Genomic DNA, 24,139 nt, shown 5'->3' on the forward strand with positions numbered 1-24,139 from the left:
ATGTAAAAAATATGGATAGCTGTATTGATCAAATGATCTTTTCAGTCCAGTCTAAGGGCTCCTTTTACAAAGGTGTGCTAGCATTTTTAGCGCACGCACATGATTAGCATGCGCTAGCCGAAAAATTACTGCCTGCTTAAAAGGAGGTGGTAGTGGCTAGTGCGCGCTAAAACCAGTAGCGCACCTTTATAAAAGGAGCCCTAAGTGACCTAAACAGTGGTGAATATTGAGAACGTCACAATCTCAGCTAAGTGTGAGTCATATAGTACACACGATATAAAATAATAATTAATCATACAGAGATCAAGCTCCTTTTTATATTTATGTTAAAATTTGCCATACCAGCTTATTTGAGGCATAATTCAAGGTGATTTATAGATAAATGTAAATCTTTTATTTTGTATGTAACTCGCCCTGGATAAGGTTGGGTGAGAAATAAACAAACAAGTAAAATTCAATATGGAAGAAACTCCATAAATAGAAAGGACTGATATCAGGCCAGGATTTTCAAAAACCTGCATTAAAAAGCGACAGTCTGCTAATGCAGCTGTTTCAATACCGAATCTAAAAACCCAAGACATTCTTAAAAAATCGCACATGCAAAATAAGGTTGGTGGACAGCGGTGAAGATTTGCTACATTTGCATGTGGCCATCGCTGATGGGCACATGCACAGAAAAATGCCCTAAAATAAACCCCCACTCTCCTGCTGCACTATTGGACGAATGGAAGGGAGGGGAGGGGAGAAGCAACGTCGACTTTTATCAGTCGCGCATAAAACATGCCTTTCTCTCCAAAAAACTACTATAATTCAGGGAAATCTTGTAAGCAGCTCCTGATTGGTAAGGCCCGACTTTAGTACATTAAGCATACAGCGAGTGATTTCCTTCACTCGCCGGCGCTCCGGCTGCCCTGTTTCCCCTGCTTAAAAACCGTATTTGCGGTTTTTTGACATTCGTGGGTGTTCCTGGAATGGAACCCCCGTGAATTTCGGGGGAGTACTGTACTAGCACAGATGCATTACATTCAGGTACAGTAGGAATTTTCCTATTCCCAGGGCTTACAGTCTGTCTGCACCTGGGGCTATGGAAAATTATATAACTCGCCCAAGAACACAAGAAGCTTCATTAGGATTTAAACACCAGTTTCCCTGGTTCTCAACCCACTACTCTAACCATTAGTGGATACAAGAGTGGTTTATAAAATCTTGAGTAGTGTGAAATAGGTAAGTAGGTAATGAGAAAACTTAGATGTACCTCCATAAAAATAATAGATACAATTGGAGAGAAAAAATATATTGACTGAAAAATTATTCTACTGTGGAATTTATTGCAAGAGGATATGGCCAAGGTGCCTAGCTTAGGGCCTCTTTTACGAAGCTTTTTAGTACAGGTCACTGTGGTAACTGCCCTAAAGCCCATAAAAATTTAAAGGGCTTTGGGGGCCGTTACCTCAGCTTTGTAAAAAGGGAGGTTAAATAGGTTTGAAAGGGTTTTAGAAAAGTTTCTGGAGAAAAAGTCCATAAACAATTCAATTATTAGGTAGGCTTGGGAAAAGTGAAGGAAGCTAATAAACAATTTTGAGACTACCTGTTGGCCTGCACACTCATTTTCAAAAAATAACTTTACTGCAGTATTTCTTTTGAAAATTTTGGGGTCAGGTTTCAGATAAGCTTTTTAAGCAATTAAACATCTTTTTATCAAAGAACATAAGATGTGCATCCTGTCTGAAATAATGGTCAGTACTGGTCACTAGGAACTATTTGGCAGATCCCAAATAGTAGATCTGTTTCTTGTTCCTTTATTAAAATACATTTTATATAATTAATTGTTGCATTTTTATGTACGGTATGTTGCATTAGTATTTAATAATTTAGTGTGTCATCAAAGTGTATTTGTTTTATATGCATTTATGCTCTTGTATTCGTTGTAGCTTGTATTGTATATTGCCATTACCAGTAGAAAGATGTAACCAAAACTAAAATTACAATGCATTACATTTTAAGAGTATATGTTTATCTTTATCATTATTTAGCAGGTAAATGTTGCATCATCAAAGTTACCTATATGCTTAATGAGGGTTCAGTATCTTAATATTTTAACTAACATTGGTGCAAAATGATGGTTTTGGTTGTATTTGTGATTATTTGCTTTAAAACCTGTGCGTTTTGCTTTGAGTGTACTGTTCTGCTGTCTTTTATTGTGTGAAAACTTCTAAATTGCATATTGCTGACAGCTGAAGAAAATTCGTTCTCTATTGGTGGCTGGAGCTGCTGAGCACGACTCCTTCTTTCAACATCTTCGCCTGCTGGATGGAGCATTTAAGCTGTCTGCTAAAGACTTACGTTCTCAGGTGGTGCGAGAGGCGTGTATTACTTTAGGGTAAGGAATCTCTTCATACATTGCTAAATGGCATGCAAAGAAATGTAATGAATTCTGGGATGGAACACAATGGTAGTACAGGAAAGCATTTTGCACAATTTTTTGTGGGGGGAGGGGGTGTGTGCTAAGTGCAGGACAGAGCTTTTGTTAATAAAAACTTTCTTGTAGGAATTACTTGATAAAACATATTGTGCAGTAGTATTAGAGATGCACCTGGCTATGAACAGAGATATTATAAATCAGTCCTTGTTTCTTGATACCTGTTGAAGTGTTTTAACCTTGCTGGGCTGTATTGCGTGCATCTGTCTTAATAAAAATGTTTAAACAAAAAGACCCAAAACTTTTCATTGTATTTGATATTTATAATATCACAGCACAAAAAATCCTCTGGAATTATATTTTGATGTTTTTAGTTGAAAATGAGAATTTTATGAGAATTACCGCACTATAATCTATACAGAGCTTGATTTATAAATACTATGGGGCTCATAATAATAATTTAAAAATGTCCAAAAGTGGCCTAAATTGGTACTTGGATGATCAAAAAGCCAGATCGTCCAAGTACCGATAATCAAAGCTGGTTTTAGATGTATCCAAAACCAGCTTAGGCCTTTCTCCTGCCTCTAAACGCCTAGAGCGAAAAAAGGTGTTTTTAGAGGAGGGGAAAGGGCGGGAGGTGGGCCGACGTAGACTTAGTCGTACAGCAAGTATATCCAAAACCTGAGCAGGTTGCCCAGTCGAAATTATACGTTTTGACTTATACCAAGTCAAAACAGGTATAAGTTCTGAAAAGGGGCCGCTGAGCTGATTGCGGCTGCTGCGATCAGCTCAGCGGCCCCGGCAAACTGTCCACCTCCCCACCACAACGATCGCAGCAGGAGAGATGGCTCATCTTCCCTGCCACGATCGCCCCCCACCCCCACCCCGAACTGCCTTGACTTGCGGCAGGAGAGATGCCCAATCTCTCCTGCCGCGGATTGTGGCAGTTCGGGGGTAGGGGTGATTGCGATTATGGCAGGAGAGATGCCCAATTTCTCCTGCTGCGATCGTGATCCACCCCGCACCCCCCAACCAATAGTGACAGGAGGGAGCCCAGCCCTCCTGTTGAGGTGCGAGCACCATGACCCCCCCCTTAAAATACGGGCAGGAGGGATCCCAGGCACTCTTGCCTACGGTGACCCCCCACCCCCCTAAAATATGGGCAACTGGGCCAATTCCAGTTGGCCCAGGTGCCTAAGGCCCCTCCTGTGGGGGGGGGCCTTAGGTACCTGGCCCAATCAGGCTCTAAGGCCTGCCATTTGGAGGATGGCGGACCTGCCGGGACGGGCTTGGGCTTGGGACACCGGCCAACTGACTGTAAGTAAGGGGGGGTGAGGGGGGTGTTGGGGGGCGATCAGGGGTTTGGGGGGACGATCGGGGATTCTGGGGGGCAGTCGTATGGGGGGGCAGGAAGGCCTGGGATCCTCCTGCCTGTATTTTAGGGGGTTGGGGGTCGCCGTGGGCAGGAGGCCTGGGATCCGTCCTGCCTGTATTTTAAGGGGGTTGGGGGTGGTCGCGGGGCTCACACCTCGGCAGGAGGGGTTGGGCTCCATTCTGCCAGTATTGGTTCGGGGATGTGGGGTGGATCTCTCCTGCCGCGATCACAATCACCCCTCCTGAACTGCCACAAACCATGGCAGGAGGGATTGGGCATCTCTCCTGCCGTGGGTCGCAGCAGTGGTGGGGGGCGATCGCGGCAGGGGAGAAAAGGTATCAATCCTGCCGCGATCGTTGGGGGGGGGGGGGTTATTCTGTAACCGGTGTTGTTTTTGACTGGCCTCTCCTTCGCCTAAAAGGTCTTGTTTTGGGCGTTTGGGACAGGCTATTTTTTGGTTGATAATGTCTTGTAAGTTTAGACGTAGTGGTGGTCTGGGCATTTAAACTGCTCAATGTAGAGGTAGGCCATTCTCAAAAAAAAACCTCATTTTGGACGTTTTTTTTTTGAGAATGGACATTTTCCCTGCTGCTACTTTCAGCGTTTAGGGCCTTAGGCCAAAAGGGGACTTAGATATTTTTTTAAATTATGCCCCTCCACGGCTAGAGGGTAATTTTTGATAAGCATTCCAGCAGGTAAATAGGGCTTTTAATTCTAGAAATTCCACCATCCCCCCTATGTGGGTAAAAATATATGTAACTAGCTTGTGCACACTTAGGACTCCTTTTACAAAGGTGTGCTAAGCGTTTTAGCGTGCGATAAATGCTAATGTGTGTATGTTAGTCTATGGATGCATTAGTGATTAGCGTGCACGTATATTTAGCGTTTGCTAAAACGCATAGTGCACCTTAGTAAAACGGGGTTAATATATGTAGACTGAGTGGAGGTAGAGGTACACATATAGAAAATACATTTAAGCACACTTAGGGAAATGTATATGAATGATTTTTAGGGCATTTCATTTAAACAATAGTGTCTTTTTCAGGAATGTCCATCCATATGCATCCATTTTGCCATGTTAGCTGTAGGGGGTGGGGGTGACACCCTACTGCAGAAAAAAAAAAAGTGACTGGCAGGGGAAGGAGGAGGAAACCAAGGGAGGTGAGGCCCTGCTGCTAGATAGAAGAGCTGCAGTGGTGGAGAGACCAGACACTGCCATTGGAAAGAAGAAGCAAGCCAGGATAAGATGAAGAAGGAAAAAGCTGTATGCAGTTAGGGCCAGATTGTGTAACCGGCGCTTATGTCAGCAGCCACCGATCGTGTATCAATCACTTGACAGCACCGGTTACAGAATCGCACCTGATTCAACCAAGGTAGGTGGCTGAAATGTAGGCCCAGAAAACCGTGGCCTACATTTCAGCTGCCTATCTATGCCGCTGCGAGATTCTAAAATCAGGCCACAGCAGCCTTAAGCTGATCGTGGCAAGGGAAATGATCCCCAATCAGCTGAGCCGGCAATTCTCCCTGAAGCTATGACTTCTGAAAGTCCTGCTGGCTTTGCTGATGGGGAGGGGGTATACCCAAATCCAAATTTGTATGTATTAACTTCAATGTTTAAGGTCAGTTAATTGATAATTAATGGATCGTTAACCAATTTATTTGCTTGTTCATCTTGGATTCATGCCGAAATTTTGGCATTATGTATAAAATTTGAGGGATATTGTATTAAGAACATAAGAACTTGCCTCCACTGGGTCAGACCAGAGGTCCATCGCGCCCAGCAGTCCACACCCGCGGCGGCCCATCAGGTCCATGACCTGTCAATTGGTCTCTGACTCTTCCTATAACCTATCTCTACTTCTATCCGTACCCCTCAATCCCCTTATCCTTCAGGAATTTATCCAAACCTTCTTTGAATCCCTGTAGCGTGTTCTGCCCTATCACAACCTCCGGGAGTGCGTTCCATGTGTCCACCACTCTCTGGGTGAAGAAGAACTTCCTGGCATTGGTTCTAAACCTGTCCCCTTTCAGTTTCTCCGAGTGCCCCCTTGACTTGTGGTTCCCCACAGTCTGAAGAATCTGTCCTTGTCTACCTTATCTATGCCTTTCAGGATTTTGAAGGTTTCTATCATGTCTTCTCTAAGTCTCCGTTTTTCTAGGGAGAACAGCCCCAGCTTTTCTAACCTGTCAGTGTATGAGAAGTTTTCCATACCTCTTATCATTTTCGTCGCTCTTCTCTGGACAAAGAAAGTACTGGTATTGGTAAAGTTAATTGCTTAAAATTGAGGTTGCAATTTCATGTATTTCTATTAAAGGCATTGCATCCCACCGGGACTAATATATAATGATTTTGTTGCAACAAGACCGGTCTAGATGCATGGATTTTGCATCTCCATAAGCAGATGGAGGAAAACAATATGAAAGTACTCATGGTACACTACATAATTGATTTATTATTTATTTGATATTTTTAGCCCGTCCTCCCAAAGGAGCTCAGACAGGTACTCAAGCATTTTCCCTATCTGTCCCGGTGGGCTCATAGTCTATCTAGTGTACCTGGGGCAGTGGAGGATTATGTGACTTGTCCAAGGTCACGAGGAGCGGCATGGGGGTTTCATTCCACAACCTCAGGTTGCTGAGGCTGTAATTCTTAGCACCTATGCCACACTCTCCCAACGGCAATAATATATATATACAGAGGGTAGGAAAAGACTCAGAAAAAAGGAGCGAGTGATACAGCAATAGTAATTCCTGGCATAAAAACCTCCCCCTCCAAAAGTGTTTTATTATGCTCAATTTTATTTTCAACAAAATTCTTATCTCCTTTATATTCCCAAACCGTGTTTCAAACAAAAACCAATAAATGATCTTCACAATCCTAGTCACTTTTCAATGAAAATCTACTTCATAACCAGTCAGAAAAGGTGTCAGCAGTGTAAATTATTCAAAAAGTAAAAATCAGTACTTATCTATCTGCACTACTTCATAGTGTTAACATATCTTTCATCCCACATCCACTGTGTTTCATTGAATAACGTTTTAGCCGCTCATCCAGTGTTTCACGGCTAGAATCTTTGCATCAGGGATCTCTACTCAGCAGCTCTTCATAGTCCTGAAAGAAAGCAAACTTTCTCATTTCTAAAATATTCTCACACATATCTTGTCACCTGCCGGGGTCTTGGTAAAGTTAAGAAGACCTCCGGTAGAGGGTAGCACACTCCTGACGTGGCTCCCAAAGGGGGAGACCTCACTGGTGTCTCACTATCTGGGCTTTGCTAAAAATAAAGCACCGTGAGTCAAGTGGAACAAAATAATGTGAAAAGTTTAATTAGTCACTTAACACATAAATCATATCAGCTATTATTATAGTCCAAGTTTCCTTTCTTCCCAAACAAGGGCAAACAGAAAGAAAACAGAAAACAAAAAGACTTTTAACTTTCACCCCAGTCCAGTGAAAGCACAGCAAGCTTTCTATCAGGTATAATTCCAGTCCAGGTTTTAGGGCTTGCTCTACCTGATCACACAGTCTCTGAAAAAACACAGCACAATTAGTCTCTTAAGCAATTATCCAGCCTTGAGCTGGAGTCCTGGGCTTACTAATCAACACAGTCCAGTTTCTTCACCAGGTATTTACAGTCTTGCATATAAAGTAAACTTTAAGCAAAAATAAAAGACCAAAACTGAAGCCTTACTGCAGGCTACTAAATTTCCAGCCCTGATTAGCTCACAGTCCTTTGGGCTTCTCTTGAGCTCCTGCACAGCTGCACTGTAGCAATCCAATCAAGCTGGTGCAGCACTGCTCTAAGCTTGTTTTTACAGCACAAACCATCAAAACAGTTCTGCCAAAAACTCCTCTCCACTATTATTCTTGTACAGCCTTGTACCTGTAGTGTTTAGTGGAAAGTTGCCAAGCCCACATCCATGGCTTCTTCCATAACGGTCTCCAGCATACACCCTTCATCCAGGTCCATGCTTTCTGGTGTATCCAGCTGCTCTGCTGGTTCCTGAGGCATTGGAGCCTCACACTCCATTGGCTCTGGAGTGAGGTCTGGCCTTCTCCTGGCCCGGAGAACTCTCTCCCCCAGACTCTCTTGGGCAGCCTCCTTTAATGCTCTGGAGAGCTGCTTAACAGGCTTAGGGCCACGCCCTACACTGGGTGATCGTGTGCCTAGCTTGTGTGTTCTTGGGCTCCCCCTCAGGCTAAAGGGCAGAATATCACTGGGAGCTTGATTAAATCCCTTAGTGTGACTGGAAGCTTTTCTGGGCCGGGCAGTTAACCTATACTCAGGGCACTGCTCTAGGCTAGAAGACTCAGGATAGGCAGCTGGGCTTTCAGGATCTTCTTCCTGATCCTTTTCAGGGAGAGTCTGGTCTCGAGTAAGAGACTGAGACCGGGTTTTCACTCTGACATGCCCGTCTCGGGGAGCGGAAATGTCACAATCTTCATAAATCATTCACCACTGACTTTACTCAAAATGGCAACCCCTTTGTTTTATAGACGTTGACCTCAAGGCTCCTACCAGTCACCATTCTCTTAATCAGCTGTTCATACCTCAAAACGATACACACTGAGGTCTCTCCCCAAAATGTAAAAATTTTAAGAATTTGAATTTGAACGTTTATTAGATTTTTCATGGAACCCTTTCTCCTAAACACTATTGGCCTCTTGTATCAAACTGAGCTAGCAGTTTGTAGCACAGTGAGCCGTGCTGCTCCCGACGTTCATAGAGTTCCTATGAGCGTCGGGAGCAGCGTGGGCCATTCAGCGTGGCTCTCTGCACTAAAAACTGCTACGCAGTTTGATAAAAGAGACCCTATAATCCTAAGAACTATTATTTTGACAGTATTTAGCTTGGGTTTTGTGGCTTGATAGATTCTTTCACATGGAGGCACTGGGGGAATTTTCTGGCTTCACTGGATTTGATGGAGGCCTATCTGCACATTCACATCTTCTGGAACACAGAAAGTTCCTGAGACTTCATGTCCTGGGAAACCATTACCAGTTCTCGGCTCTTCTCTTTGGGTTGGCAACACTTCCTTTTACCTTTACCAGGGTGGTGGTAGTGGTAGCTGTCTATCTACGCAAGTCAGGCTTGCAGGCTCACCCATACCTGGATGATTGTATAGGATGGACATAGCAGCACAGGAGGATACACATTCGGGTCCTCAGTACCATGAGCAGGCTCATCTCTAGGTACATCCCTATGTTCAGCATACCAGCCCTATTGCGCTGGAATGCCCTCCCTCTGGATGTGGTAGAGGCAAAAACAGTGATGGACTTCAAAAATACATGGGAGAAACACAAAGGATCCCTAGACAGAAAGTGGATAGTTTTGACACAAAACGCAACAGATCAAAAACTATATTTTCATTTATGATGCACAGGAGTGGTGCTTAAATAGAAGCCCAGCTGCCGGGAAGGAATATGATGCCGGGAGGACTTTATGGTCTGTTTCCCATATATGGCAAGATGGATCGGAGGGAGTGGGGCTGGAGTTAACTGTTAATGGCAACTGCAGTCATGAGGCAGTGTGGGGTGCATAGCCAATGCCAGACAGACTTCTATTGTCTCCATTCTATAAACAACAAAAAGGATCAAGATCAATTATAAGTACTTTATACCACATTAAAATCATCTGAATACAGATCTTACCCATCTCGGGGAGGGGAGGGGGAAGGTCTTATACTGAAACTTAGCAAGTAAAATGAGTAATTAATGATTTGTTGCCTTGAGAATGAATGTGACTGTTGGGCAGACTGGATGGACCTCACAGATCTTTATCTGCCATCATTTACTATGTTTGTATGTTACTATAAATAGCTGATCAGAGCTCTGTCAAGCGGTAGTCCATGTGGTTCAGGTCCTGCAGACCTGAGCTGGTTAGTCATTTCTGAATGAGCTGTTCCCGTCCCACTCCCTGGACTATTTGGGAATCTTCAAAACATCAGAAGGTCATGGCTACCTTCCAGAGGCACACAGACAGTGGCTTTGCACCCAGATACAAATCTGGTTGGCCTGAACAGCTCCGTCCGCATGGCACTACCTCCAAGTGCTAAGCTCCATGGCAGCCATGATAGACAATGGTCCCTTGGGTGAAGGCTCACATGCGGCCTTTCCAGAGCACATTACTATCAAGTTGTTCACCTCAATTAGACTCCCTACAGATGTCTTTACTGTGGACTTCGGACGCTTGGGCCTGTATGAGCTGGTGGTTCCATCCACAGGCACTATCTAGGGGTATACCCCTCAGAATAGCCTCATGGGTACTTGTGACAACAGATACCCCATACTGTTTGGCTAGGGTCTCACTTCAATGGATACCTGATTCAGGGGCTTTGGTCAACCTCCTTGTAGAAGTGGTCGATCAACAGATTTAAACTTTGTGGCATTCGATTGCTGTTGCAGTGGCTTGAGAAGAATTTGGAGGGGCAAGCAGTTAGGAATTATCAGGAAAGGAATGGAAAACAAGGATGAAAATGTTATAATGCCCTTGCATCACTCTATGGTACCACCGCACCTCAAATACTGTGTGCAGTTCTGGTCACTCACTGTATCTCAAAAAAGATATAGCGGAATTAGAAAAGGTATAGAGAATGGCGATGAAAATGATAACAGGAATGGTACAACTTCCCTATGAGGAAAAGCTAAAGTGGCTAGGGCTTTTCAGATTTGAGAAGAGATAGCTCACTGGTGATATGATAGAGGTCTATAAAATACTGAGTGGAGTGGAAAGGGTTTCAAGTTTTATTGTGTTTAATATACCGACCATCAACATGTATCTGGCCAGTTTACAATGTGAATCGTTTGTTCACTCTTTCCAAAAATACTAGGACTAGGGGGCTTGCGTGAAGCTACTAAGTAGTAGATTTAAAACAAACTGGAGAAAATATTTCTTTACGCAACATGTAATTAAACTCTGGAATTCATTGCCTTAGAATGCGGTGAAAGCAGTTAGCTTAGCGGAGTTTAAAAAAAGTTTGGATAATTTCCTAAAAGAGAAATCCACATGTCATTATTGAGCTGGCTTGGGGACATCCACTGCTTATTCCTAGGATAAGTAGCATAAAATCTGTTTTACTGCTTGGGACCTGGGGTGGCCACTGTTGGAAACAGGATGCTGGGCTTGATGGATTTTGGTCTGTCCCAGTATGGCAATTCTTATGTTGTGAAATTTGCTTTACTGCCTCTAATGACATGCATATCCAAGCGGTTTACTATACTAAAGTAAAATCAATATGGAAAGAAACTTTTTTTTTTCCCCTAGAGTGTGGTATGGCCGTTTGGTGGAGGATGGGCAGGGGAGGGCTTCAATGGCTGGGAGGGTGTAGATGGGCTGGAGTAAGTCTTAACAGAGATTTCGGCAGTTGGAACCCAAGCACAGTACCGGGTAAAGCTTTGGATTCTCGCCCAGAAATAGCTAAGAAGAAAAAATTAAAAAAAAAAAAAAAAAAATTGTCTTTCCTGTCGAAAATTGTAATAAACCTAAGAAGAAAGGAAAGGTAGGAGAGGGTTAGGTTTAAAAGAAGGGTAAGGGGAAACTTCAGCACAGTTATATGCATCTTGCTGAAATGGCTTGAAGCGGAGGCTCCGGATTATTCCCTTTGGAGGAGCCGCATGATTTTTCTCTTGATGTGGGAGAGACGGGATGTGACTGATTTGTCCTCTCGCCAGGGCCGCCTTTTCCAGACCACTTGGGAACCATTCTGGACTACTCTGACCCCTCTGGCTCGTAGCCGGATACTTAATTGATGCTTTTTGTTGTGCTTATCCTTTTGTTTCATTTTATGTATAGCTTGCTCTTCTGCTTTTTTTGGTTATTGGAAGGAGGACCCAGGGGTGGGATTGGGGGGGGAGGGGGGTTGTTTTGGGTTGGGTTTGGGGGAGGGAGGTTCTTTGGGGGGCCATTACAAACTCTTTTGAGCTGGTTTTTGACCTTGTTGTGTTACTCTGTTGTTTTCTTTATTGCTCAATAAAATATATTTGACTATAAAACAGGAAAGAGACAGTTGCAGCAAAAATAAAAACCCTAGGGAACTGAGAGCTTGAAATAGTAACATAAAGACCTGAATGAGCAAAACAATCTGCCCCAAAAAGATTTCCAGAGTTGTATCTGGCATCCTGCATAGATACCACTTTTTCATGGTTAAACACTGGCATCATAAACAGGGGAGGACAACTTGCCACCTTGCCAACCTCATGTGGGCAGTTATATAATGCAATCTTGGAACATACCACGATATCGTTTATTTTTTTTTTTTTTAATCTTTATTCATTTTTTTTCTTTCAACAAGTGTACAATATTATTACAAATGATTCACATAACTCACTTGACATTCTTAAACAATGTTATTATACATATTTTAATTCCCCCCACCCACCTCCCATCACGATATCGTTTCTTTCAACCATAAGAATTTCTTCCCCTCCTGAGCACTGACTAGAATCATTTATTCACTAATATCAACTTTGATTGTACCCCTCCCCCATAGAGATACACAACATCTGCAATCATAATCTTTCACATTCAAAGCATAAGTTAAGTATGCATATATCATATATCTTTCCCTACCAATTTTGCGACACAGACTGCACCGGATTTGCTTGCCTACTACTGGAGTTGCCATCGAAGTCCACCTTAGCCTTGATATTGATCGTTACCATTCATGGGCCATGGGGTTGCAGACTCCTGCAAAGGAGTCTGCCCAGGGCATGAAAGCAGAGATATCTGGTTATTTTCCTATTGGTTGTTAGGTTTATGACAATAATACTGGCGTTCTGGTTCTGCATGGGCACCTTATATAGGGTGGCATCAGTACTTTGATGTTCTTTTGCTTCCATTTGCTAATAGAGGAGCAAAACTCACACACATACAGCCTGGTATAGCTGGACTTGAGGAAAGGTAACTATCAGGTAAGTAATTATTCCTTTCTCCCCTTCTTGAATTTATTAGAGACTCAGAGAAGACAAACGTCTAAGATCATAGAAGACAGCACTAATGTTTACCAGTGGTGCCCATTGACTTCTGCAGTAACAATGCATTGTCTGGTGAAAGTGAGAATTTTATATTGAGAAGATTAGAAGAGACTTGGTTTTGATCGAGCTTAGTAACACGTACATGCACCTTTAGTTTTATAAGCATTATTTTTATTGTTTTACAGGCATCTCTCATCTGTCTTGGGAAATAAATTTGATCATGGTGCCGAAGCCATTATGCCAACTCTGTTCAATCTAGTCCCTAATAGTGCCAAAATCATGGCCACATCTGGTGTTGTAACCATTAGGTTAATTATTCGAGTAAGTACACCATTTTCTGGATCCCATCAAATTCTGAGTCTTATTTAAATTGTCTGTAAATGAACATGAAGCGTTTACATATATACAGTAATCTTTGTATATATTTTAAACAATATTAAATAAGAAGTTCAAATTTTGTAGAATTGATACAATATTGCATTTAATTTCTATTTTGTGTACTACTTCTTTCCAGCATACGCACTTCCCCAGGCTAATACCCATCATAACTAGTAACTGTACCTCAAAGTCTGTTGCGGTTAGAAGGTAAGCTTCTGCTTTTCTACTTTTGTCACCATTGATCTCTAAACAGTCATGTGAAAAAATTAGGACACCCCATGAAATATTCAGTTCTTTCTTAAGAAATGTTTACATATCGATGTCAAATCTTCTTTTCAATTTATCTCTGAAAAAGAAAGTGATGTAATTGCAGGTAAACAACAAAGGTTTTCCTTGATTTGCTCATGAAACAAAAGATACCCCCCAAAATGTGTATTGTAACTGAGGAATAAATCAGGGCACCCCCACATATACTCCCACTTAAAGTGGCTCAAATCACACACAGTTTTATCACATCAGGTGCACATGATTAGAACATTGTTATTCAGCATTTGTGACAATAATACTGGAGTTCTGGTTCTGCATGGGCACCTTATATAGGGTCATATACTATATTAGAAAAAATATTACTCCCACTTATCTAGAGAAGTGCATTCACTCTATGACTTCTTATTCTACGGAGGAAATTTGGAATGCCTAGAATTCAGCCCTAAAGCAGCGGTTTCAGATATTCCCGCAAAACGCTGGCCGCGTTGGCGTCAGTATAGAGGCGTTCTTGAGACCAAACACTGTGTTAAAGCTAAGTGACAAATTAGTCACTTTTTTCAGTGGAAATAGAGTTGTGCATGAAGCAAGTGATAAATTATGAAGTTATATAAACGAAACTATGAAGCTATATAATTGAAATAGAAAATATATAAAGTTAGAAATATAAAAGGTAAAAAAATACAAAAAAAGAAACTTTTTAAGAAGTTGGAAAAAGTTGAGCTTCAATAATTGAATTTAAGTTAACGGGTTTTTATGGCTGATGACTGGAGCAAGGAGCGTGGCAACTACGCCGATTCATTCAGTCTGTGACTGTGCGTAGGCTCCATATCTGAGGCCTTTTCCCGTAGAATAAGAAGTCATAGAGTGACTGCACTTCTCTAGATAAGTGGGAGTAATATTTTTTCTAGTATAGTATTTGATTATATTCACCACTTGGGTTAGCCTATTTAGGTTACACCTTATATAGGGTGACATCGGTACTTTGATGTTCTTCTGCTTCCACTCTTACAGGGCTCCTTTTACAAGTTTTTAATGCACACACCGGATAAGCGTGCGTTAGCCGAAAATCTACCGTTTGCTCAAAAGGAGGCGGTAGCAGCCAACGCGCGGGGCAATATAGCACGCACTATTCCATGCGTTAAGGCCCTAGCGCGGCTTTGTAAAAGGAGCCCATAGTTTCTCATCCAACCTCAGAATCTGCAATTGTTTGAGTCCTTGCTTTCCCATGTCTCCATCTCCTGTATGCCCCCGAAATTGTTCAACAGTTATACCCAATGATAATGTAAATATGTCAAACATGGTATTTGTTTAAAACTTCTATCCTCATCTTCCAGTATTTGTTCCATTGTCTGAAATGATTTATTAGATTGTTCTTGCTTATTCCTATCTATATGTAATTTTACCTTTCTTCAGAGATACTGGATTTTAATTTTTCTAGACCATTATATAGGATATTATACATTTTAGAGGTTAGAGACTCTTGTTTTCACCTTATTGGGTACTCCCTCTTCTATTCAAGATAAACAAACCAGGTACATTACTACTGGGCAATATAGCATGCATAACAAATCTGCCTATTTTTAATTAATTAAAAACAACATATTTTTGTTCTTTTATTTGCAGGCGCTGTTATGAATTTTTAGAGTTGCTATTGCTGGAATGGCAGACATTCTCCTTGGAAAGGTAGGGACTAAGCTTTCATTTATAACTCTTATTTGTGCCTGAGTCAGTATGTCAAGCTCCATCCCTGGAACTATTCAAATCCAGAGTAAAAGCCCACCTCTTCGAGAATGCATTTAACTCGTAATCCCCCCCCAAAAAAACAACCTGAAAAACTCCCTAAGCCCCTATTTGTACTGTTGTCTATTAATTTAGATTTTAAGCTCTACTTAGAGAATGACACATTGAAGGATTCCCATGGTGAACCGCGGCAACCCACAGTTAGCCTGCAAAAACAGGACACAATGTAGCCAATTTACATCGGTAATGGGAACAAGGTCTTCCACCGCCCCACTAGAGTAGAGGACGACCTTGGGCCCGCGGCAAAAATTGCACCAGGGTCAACGCAGCAACATCCCCTCAGCTCAGCATTTACTCCCCAGTTCCCCTTGTGCCTACCTTATAATAATAATAAATAATAATAATAACAGCTTATATACCGCAATACCGTGAAGTTCTATGCGGTTTACAAAAGATTAAGCAAAGGTACAAATTGACTGACTTCAAGAGGGGAAGAGGAAAGAGAAGTAATTAGACAGGAAATTCATTGCTGAGGAGAAAAATGATCAAAAGGACAGTAGGTCGCTATTGAGAGGAAAGAGATAAGTGGATCAGTTGTCAAGATGTTTTAGGAACAGGTGCGTTTTTAGACGTTTCCTAAATTCCTCATAAGTAGAGGGCGAAAGTAATTGTTCTAGGTCTTTACCCCATGATGCTGCTTGGTGTGAGAGAAGGAATTCATGGTGTTTTTTCAGTTTGCAACCTCTCACTGGGGGGGAAACGAAGTTGGAATGTGAACTTCTCTTGGTTGAGAAGGAGAAAAGGTCAGTAATGTATTTGGGGGCAAGTCCGTGTAATGCTTTAAAGCAGAAACAGGCAAATTTGAACTTTACGCGTGCCTTCATCGGCAGCCAATGTAGCTGCCGGTAGTAGGGTGTCACGAGGTCAAATTTTTTTAGTTCAAAGATTAGTCTGACTGCCGCATTCTGCAACAGTTGTAGGCGTCGCATATTTTTTTGGGAAATTGCCAAATAGGCGATGTTACAGTAGTCAAGCAGGCTTAGTACGAGGGATTGGACTAGGATTCTAAAAACCGATGTAACAAAATAAGCTTTAAGGGATCTGAGTTTCCAGAGAGTGAAAAATCCCTTTCTGATTAAGGAATCTACTTGGTCTTTCATGGTTAGGCATTGATCCAGAGTTACACCTAGTATCTTTATGGAGGGCTGGATAGGGTAACTAAGGTTATTGATACAGAGGGGTGATTTAATGTCAAGTGGATGTGGTGAAGCAATGAAAAAAGTCGTTTTATCTGAATTAAGTTTGAGCCTAAAGTTTATCATCCATTGTTCCATCATGTTTATAGCTTCTGAAGCTTTGGGAATAGTTTCGGAGACAGAATTGGTGAATGGGATGATAATCGTAAAATCATCTGCATAACTAAATAGTTTTATCCCCAGCTGGGTTAGCTTCGTGCCCAGTGAGGACATGTAGACGTTGAAGAGCAGTGGGGATAGTGGAGAGCCTTGGGGCACACCGGATGGATTGCTCCAGGTGTCGGAAAGCTCATAATTAAAACGAACCTGATAGGTGCGGGATATAAGGAAGCCACGGAACCAGTTCAGCACCTTATCCCGGATACCAATGGCATCTAGGCATTGCAGCCGTTTCATGTGGTCCACTAGATCAAAGGTAGAACTCATATCGAATTGCATTATCAGGGCATTAAGGCCTTTACTAAACAGTAGGTGCAAATTGTCTAAGATAGCCGCAATTACTGTCTCTGTACTGAATAATGGCCTAAAACCAGATTGAGTTTCATGGAGGAGAGAGAATTGATCAAGATAACCCATCAGTTGGGTGTGAACCAATCCCTCCATAATTTTTATAATAAACGGAATGGAAGCTACCGGTCTATAGTTGGATATTAGGGCTGAGGATACTTTACGATTTTTTAGAATTGGGGTTATAATAATGTGACCATTATTAGAGAGGAACTTCCCATTGTTTAGGTTGTAAGCCAAGTATTGCATCAGTGATAATTTAAATTCTAAAGGTGCTGCTTTCATAATTTCTGGGGGGCATTAGTCCAGAACGCAATAGGATCTAGAGTATTTGTTATATAATCTGATATAATCATTCCACTCTAAATCCTGAAAGGAGCTCCAGATCATGTTTGCCGGTATATAATTTCCTTGGGTGTTCGCTATTTGATGATCACAAGAGTCGTTTGTTGAATAATGGATTCTAAGGTTCTTAATTTTAGAATCGAAGTACAGAGCTAAGTCATTTGCAGAGGGTAGTTTAATGTTGTGTGTGGGTGAGGTGTAGCGAGTGGTGTCAAATAAATTTGTGATCAGGTTGAATAGCTCTTTTGTATTGATTCCTTGTGAACCATTACAAGATGAGTTGATTTTAGTGGAGTAGAATGCTTTACGTTTGTCTTTTAACATTTGTTTGTAGATTTTTATGTTAGCTCTCCAGTTGTTACGGTCGGCTAGTTCTCCTGTTTTTTTCCAAGTTTTTTCCAGTCGTCTAGCTAGTTGTTTCATTTTTAGAAGTTCGATGTCAAACCATTTGTTATATTTATTTGAATTGCTTTTGCTATTACGTATAGGGGCGATTTTATTTAAAATGGATGTGCTGGTTGTCGTCCAGTGATCCCAAAAATCGATTCCTTGCAATTCGTATTGTGACCAGAATTCTTTTGGATTAATATAGCCTCCTGTGTGATGTTCTCTTTTTATAATTGGGCGTATTTTAGATTTATGATAAGACCAGAATAGCTGGAAATAATAAGTAAAATGGTCAGACCAGATATCATGAATCCAGGTGCCTTTAAGTAGCGAAATGGCATGGTCTGGGATATCCTTTGTGGACATGGCTACCACATCCAATTGATGGCCTTTTTCATGTGTTTGTGTGGGTAGAGGAAGATTGTAATTGAGTAGGGATAGAAAGTTTTTGCACTCTATCGCATTTGTGTTGTCCACTTCATCTAGGTGTAGGTTTATGTCGCCTGCGATGATATTATAAGAAGGGCCGATTGAATTGTTTAGGACAAATGCAAAGAAGTCTTCTTTGGCTTTTGGCCAGCTTTTTGGTGGGACATAGAATAATATGCAGGATAGGGATTCTTATCCCAGGACAAGCAGGCATGATATTCTCACATGTGGATGACATCATCTACGGAGCCCCGATGCGGAAGCATTTTCAAGCAAACTTGATTGAAGATTTAAGTTTGCTCTGCTGCTCCACGCATGCGTGCCTTCCTGCTCCACTAGGGGGCGCATCCCCTCGTGGTCTCCAGTTCAAAATTTTCCGCTGAGCCTAGAAGTCGTGTTTTTTCAGGCTCTGCCCCAACTGCCTTCTAGCACCGCAATTTCTCTTGTTTTTCTCGATTTAGTCGCTGTGCGCGAGTTTTTTTCTTGTTTCAACTGTTCCTGCTTCGTTTTTCACCGACCCGGAGGCTTCCGGGTCCCCGTGCCCGCGTGGCTATTCGAGCCGCAGCCAGTTTCGATTCTATGTCCCGGCCTTTGACCGGCTTTAAAAAGTGCTCCCGGTGCGAGCGGCTTCTTTCCATCACAGACCCGCATCGCCGGTGCATCCTCTGCCTGAGGGCCGGTCATCCAACCGACTCCTGCCCCCAGTGCGCCACTTTCCAGAACCGGGCCCTCCGTCGAAGGAAAGCCCGCATGGCGGATCTTTTCGCCCCTGACCAACCCTCTACCTCGGCCTCGAGGTCGGCCCCAGCCTCAGTCCCGGCCTTGACCTCGGCCCCGAATACCTCGGCATCGCCTCGAGACTCGAACCCGAAGCCCTCGGGACAACAGAAAATCTCAGCTCCGGGTAAGTCCCCTCTTCCCTCTTCAGGTTCTGTACCAGCAAAGAAACCGGCCTCGGGGACACCGGCGACGCATGGCGGAAGTCCCATGCTTACAGCCCCGGCGAAGCCCTCCAAGCCTTCGGGCCGTGCCTCCACCACACGGGAATACTCTGATACGAGGTCGCCCCCGGTGGAGTGCACCGAGGCAGTGGACATGCCCTCGATGCTGTCCGTGCCCGTTTTCCAGGACCTTCTCCGAGCGATGATCTCATCGGAGCTGTCCGCTGCAATGGCCCATTTGCAACCCGCCTCGACCTCGATCCCGCATGTGCCAGACCAGCCTGAGCCTCGCGTCGAGCCACCTCGAAGAAAAGCGCGCAAGCTTCGCCGCATTCCATCTTCCTCGGACTCCTCACCGAGGCACCCGAGGCGCTCTCCCTCCACAGACTGCCGCGGTGCAAAACGTCGTGCTAAAACGACAGAAACCTCGAACCGCCATACCTCCAAGAAGGCCCGGGGTTTCCCCACTCTACGAGGCCGTTTACCTACACCTCGTACGGGACCGCTAAGGGTGGCTGAGTTATCACTCTCCAACCCGCGCATCCTCCGAACTCCCCCTCGGACCGAGACTCCGACCTGAGGTCGCAGGTTTTCACCGAGGGAGTTCGGGTCGAGGTCACCGATTCGACATCGATCGGTACCTCGAACCCCGACATCGTCTCCGAGGGGCTCCTCGAGACGCCGGAGATCTATGACCCCGGAACACTTTCACAATACTTCCCCGGTCTCGGAGTGTGGATCGGAGCAGGAACCTCGATACTCCAGGGAAGCCTCCCCATCCTTCTCCACCCGACGGAGGTCTCGTTCACCGACCCCGCACGGGGCCCCGGGAACATCTCGCCCATCCTTCACTCGCTTTGTCCAGGACATGGGCCACGCCTTGGACTTAGACCTCCAGTCAGACTCCAGGTACTCTAAGGAATACCTAGCGGAGCTGGATATGCCATCCCTGCCCAGAGAGTCCCTCCGCTTACCGCCTAACCCGGTACTCCAACAGGCCTTCTTCAGGAACCTGGAGACCCCCTACATGGTCACAGCCGTACCCTCCAAAATGGAGGCGAAGTACCGCACAGTACCCTACCCGGGATTCGAACAACCACAGCTCTCCCACCAGTCGCTGCTAGTAGAATCCTCCTTGAAAAAGGCTCACCCATCCCGGGTCTCAGCCGCGGTCCCCCCAGGCCGAGAAGGCCGAACCCTGGACAAGTTCGGCAGGAGACTATATCAGAATGCCATGATGGCCTCTAGGGTGCAAAGCTACACTTTCACCTTCACATCCTACCTCAAACACCTCATTGGACTATTGAGAGCCTTTGAGACTGACCTACCGGCCCCCCGCCAAGGAGCGTTTGGCCTGCTTATAGAGTCCCTCTCCAACCTGCGCCTCCATCTATTCCACGCGGCCTACGATGGCTTTGAACTCTCCTCCAGAGAGGCAGCCTTTGCTATCGCCATGCACCGACTAGCTTGGCTGCGCCTGATCGACATGGACCCCAACTTACAGGACCGGTTGGCTAACCTACCCTGCGTGGGAAAAGAACTGTTCGATGACACGATCGAGGCGGCTACAAAACGCCTCTCCGAACACGAACGCTCGTTTGCCTCCCTCGTCCGGCAAAAACCTAAACCGCCCGCGCCCAGGCCGTTCAGGACCCCTCCACGCCGCTACCCTCAAAAATCCACCCCTCCCTTCTCGCGGCCTCCACCCAGGCATCCGCAAGCCCACCACCGGGCCATGCCCAAGTCCCAACCGCCTGCGACTTCCAAACCATCCCCGTCCTTTTGACGAGATTCGCGGAAGGGGGCGGGCCCCCTCCGCCATAGTCCCAGGCCTCCTTCCCATCGGGGGCCGCCTCAAAGCCTTTTACTTTCGCTGGGAACAAGTCACGTCGGACGCATGGGTCCTTGGCGTGATCTCATCAGGATACTCTCTCAACTTTCGAGCCATTCCTCCAGATTTTTCAACATGGAAGCGGTTTTACTTGAGGGAGCCAGCCGCACCGATGATGAAAAATCTTCAGAGGCCTGTTCCGAGGTCTTCCTTTTGCTAACAAGTCCCTCTTTGATGTATCTTCTGGTTTTGCGAATCTAGAAGTTACATTAAGGAGGGGATCTTCGGCTAAAGGAAGGCCTCATAGCAGACTTCTCAAGATTTTTCGTTGTGGCTTGGTTGGCTCGTTAATGTAATAGGCGCGAGGGGAGCGGGAGAGGAGATGCTGACCCATGGTGGGGGATGTTGCCTACCTCTATCGTTGGGGGAGAGGGTGTTGGCTGTCTTCAGAGCTTGAGCTGGACAGTGCTAGATTTGGGCTGGGGGGAAGAGAGAGAGAGGATGTGGAGGGGGGTCTGGAGCTGAAAAGGGAGGTGCTAGACCTAAAGTTGGGAGTTAGAGGGAAGGGAGAGATACTGGATTTGCGGCTCAGAGGAGCTAGTGGGAAGGGAGAAAGATGTTGGGACCCATGGAAGGAGGGGCTAGAGGGAAGGGAGAGAGGTGCTGGGTCCTTGGGGAGTGTTGAGAGAAGGAAGAGAGGTACTGGACCTGCAGGGAGGAGTAGAGGGAAGGGAAAGAGATGCTGAACCAAGGAGATGAAGGAAGTGAAATATTTAACACAGTGGAGAGAAGGAGGAAAGAGAGGGTGAGACACTTTGGTGTAAAAGAGTAAGAGGAGAGAAGCTGGACACAGAGAGATGTACGAAAAGAGGGGAGATGTGGGCATGGATGGGAGCAAAGGAACAGGGACACAAAGGGGAACACTTTATGGGGGCGTTATATAGATACATTCAGTGGGCCAATGCCAGCCACAGGAGGGTATATGGACACAGAAGATGGCTATACATGAGGGAGAAGAGGAACACAGAAGAGAGATGTTGGACTTAGGAGGGGTGATTGACACTGGGCATGGAGGGGATAGGGACACAGAATAGTGTTGATGATAAAGGCAGGGAGATGGGCACAGGGGAAATATTAGAAAGGGAAGTATAGGAGACAGAGAAGGGAGATGCTTGTTAAACACGGGGAAAAAAACATACACAGAGATAGAAGATGAATGGTTAGCATGTAGAAAGAAGACATGCCAAAGGTCAAGAGACCCTGGCAAGAGAGTTAAGAGTAGACAGATGGAAACACAAGCCATAAGAACATAAGAATTGCCGCTGCTGGGTCAGACCAGTGGTCCATCGTGAAGAATAAAATGACCAGACAAAAAAAGGTAGAAAAAAAATTATTTTCTATTTTGTGATTAGAATATATCAGATTTGAAATATGTATCCTGCTAGAGCTGGTATTAGACATAACTGGGGACTGTAAAGCCCAGGCTGTGCTTTAGCTTCCAGCTGGCTTAGGGCTCTCTCTCTGACCAGGGGGCAGTTGCCCTAATTGCTCTCCCCTAACACTATTCCTGCCATGTGTGACTGAAGTATTCTGTTAGCTTGATTTTTCTATGCAGCATTCTGTAGTACCAATTTGACTTCAGTTTTCTCAATAGTGGAGGGGATATTTGTGAGGGGGAGGAGAAGGGGAGACAGGGGTTTTGTTGATCCTTGCTCTGTATTTGTGATTTATAAAATGACAATTGTACAGAATATTGTTTTTTTTTATACTTTAATCAAATAAGTTCGGTATGAAATCATAACTATTCGAGACTTGTGCGGATGAGATCAGATGGTTTGCGGGAATGAGGCGGGGACAGGGACCAAGCTCGCAGGGATGGGACTGAGCTGACAGGGACAACTTTATCCCCCGTGTCATTCCTAGCTCTACTGAGCAGGGACTGTCTGTTAAATAGGTTGTTGTACAGTGCTGCTTATGCCAATCACTATAGAAATGTTAAATAGTAGCAGTAGTAGTATCAGGCAAAGTAGAGAATGACACGGTGGCAGTTACCTGCGACTAGCCGTGTGTAACCTGCCGAAATAGTGAGGGGGGGAAGTGCTCACTGCAGGCACGGGGACAAGGCCATCCACCGCCCCATGGAGCGGTGAATGGCCTTGTCCCCGCAGTTAAGGGAGAAAAGGCACGAGGTCACCGATCGCGCATGGCCCCCTCCCTCCTTATGGCCAAATCTATCTCCCTCCCTCCCCCTTACCTTCACGGCGTTTTCGTTAAAAACTTACAGAAGCCAGTGAAGCCTGACTGCAGTCGCATGTGTGTGGGCGGAAGCTTCTCCTCTGACGCAACCGGAAGCTGCATCAGAAGCAAAGCTTCCGCCCACACACGCGCGACTGCAGGCAGGCTTCGCTGGCTTCTGTAAGTTTTTAACGAAAACGCCATGAAGGTAAGGGGGAGGGAGATAGATTTGGCCGTAGTTAGGTAGGGAGGGGGTCGCACAATCGGTGACCGCGTGCCTTCCCTTCATTAAGTTTCTTTACTAACGCACCGTGAAGGTAAGGGGGAGGGAGGGAGGGAATGCCCAGCGCTGCTCTCGACGCTCATAGACTCCCTGCACTAAAAACTGCTATTGTGGTGTAGTAAAAGGGGGGGCCATAGTGCAAAATATAGACAGCAGATATAAATTCAGACACATTTTGATCACTAAATTGAAAATAAAATCATTTTTCCTACCTTTGTTGCCTGGTGATTTCATGAGTCTCTGGTTGCACTTTCTTCTTCTGACTGTGCATCCAATCTTTCTTCCCTTCTTTCAACCTGTATGCTTCCTCTCCTCCAGACCTCATTCCCTCCCCCAACTTTTTCTTCCTCTCTCCCTGCCCTTTCTTTCTCCCTGCCTTCCTTTCTTTTTTTCTCTCTTCATGCCCCCCTTTTTTTTCTGTTTCCCTTCTTTCTCCATGCCCTCCACCAAGCCACTACTGCCACCATCGGGGAACAGACCCCCAAGCCACCGCTGCTGCCATCGCCCCCAAGCTCTCCCTGCTTCCCTGTGTCGGGCCGACCAACATTCCTCTCCCCGACATCAATTCTGCAGTTGGAGAGGAAGTTCCAGCCCAGCCAGGAAGCAATTGGCTGGCCCGAACTTCCTCTCCGATGGCAGAATTGACGTCGGGGAGAGGAAGGCTGATTGGCCCGGTAGATCGCCAAGGCAAAGTGAATATATCACGGAGCCCAGGATGGGCTCCGCGATTGACTCACTTTGCCTTGGCGATCTACCGGTCGATCGCGATCGA

The 24,139-nt window shown here is 44.7% G+C and overlaps 1 protein-coding gene across 11 annotated transcripts in view; it reads left to right on the top strand.

The window, feature by feature from the left end:
• The window catches only part of CLASP1 (cytoplasmic linker associated protein 1), a 506,270-nt gene that overhangs the window by 232,430 nt on the left and 249,701 nt on the right, over window positions 1-24,139 (top strand). For all 11 annotated transcript variants that reach the window (XM_033944379.1, XM_033944384.1, XM_033944387.1 and 8 more), the window contains exons 12-15: window positions 2,235-2,380; window positions 12,954-13,089; window positions 13,283-13,353; window positions 15,037-15,096. In XM_033944379.1, the coding sequence (XP_033800270.1) occupies window positions 2,235-2,380; window positions 12,954-13,089; window positions 13,283-13,353; window positions 15,037-15,096 (413 nt within the window). The remainder of the gene's footprint in view (window positions 1-2,234; window positions 2,381-12,953; window positions 13,090-13,282; window positions 13,354-15,036; window positions 15,097-24,139) is intronic.

This window comes from Geotrypetes seraphini, chromosome 5, assembly GCF_902459505.1.
Source record: "Geotrypetes seraphini chromosome 5, aGeoSer1.1, whole genome shotgun sequence".
Classification (NCBI taxonomy): Eukaryota; Metazoa; Chordata; class Amphibia; order Gymnophiona; family Dermophiidae; genus Geotrypetes; species Geotrypetes seraphini.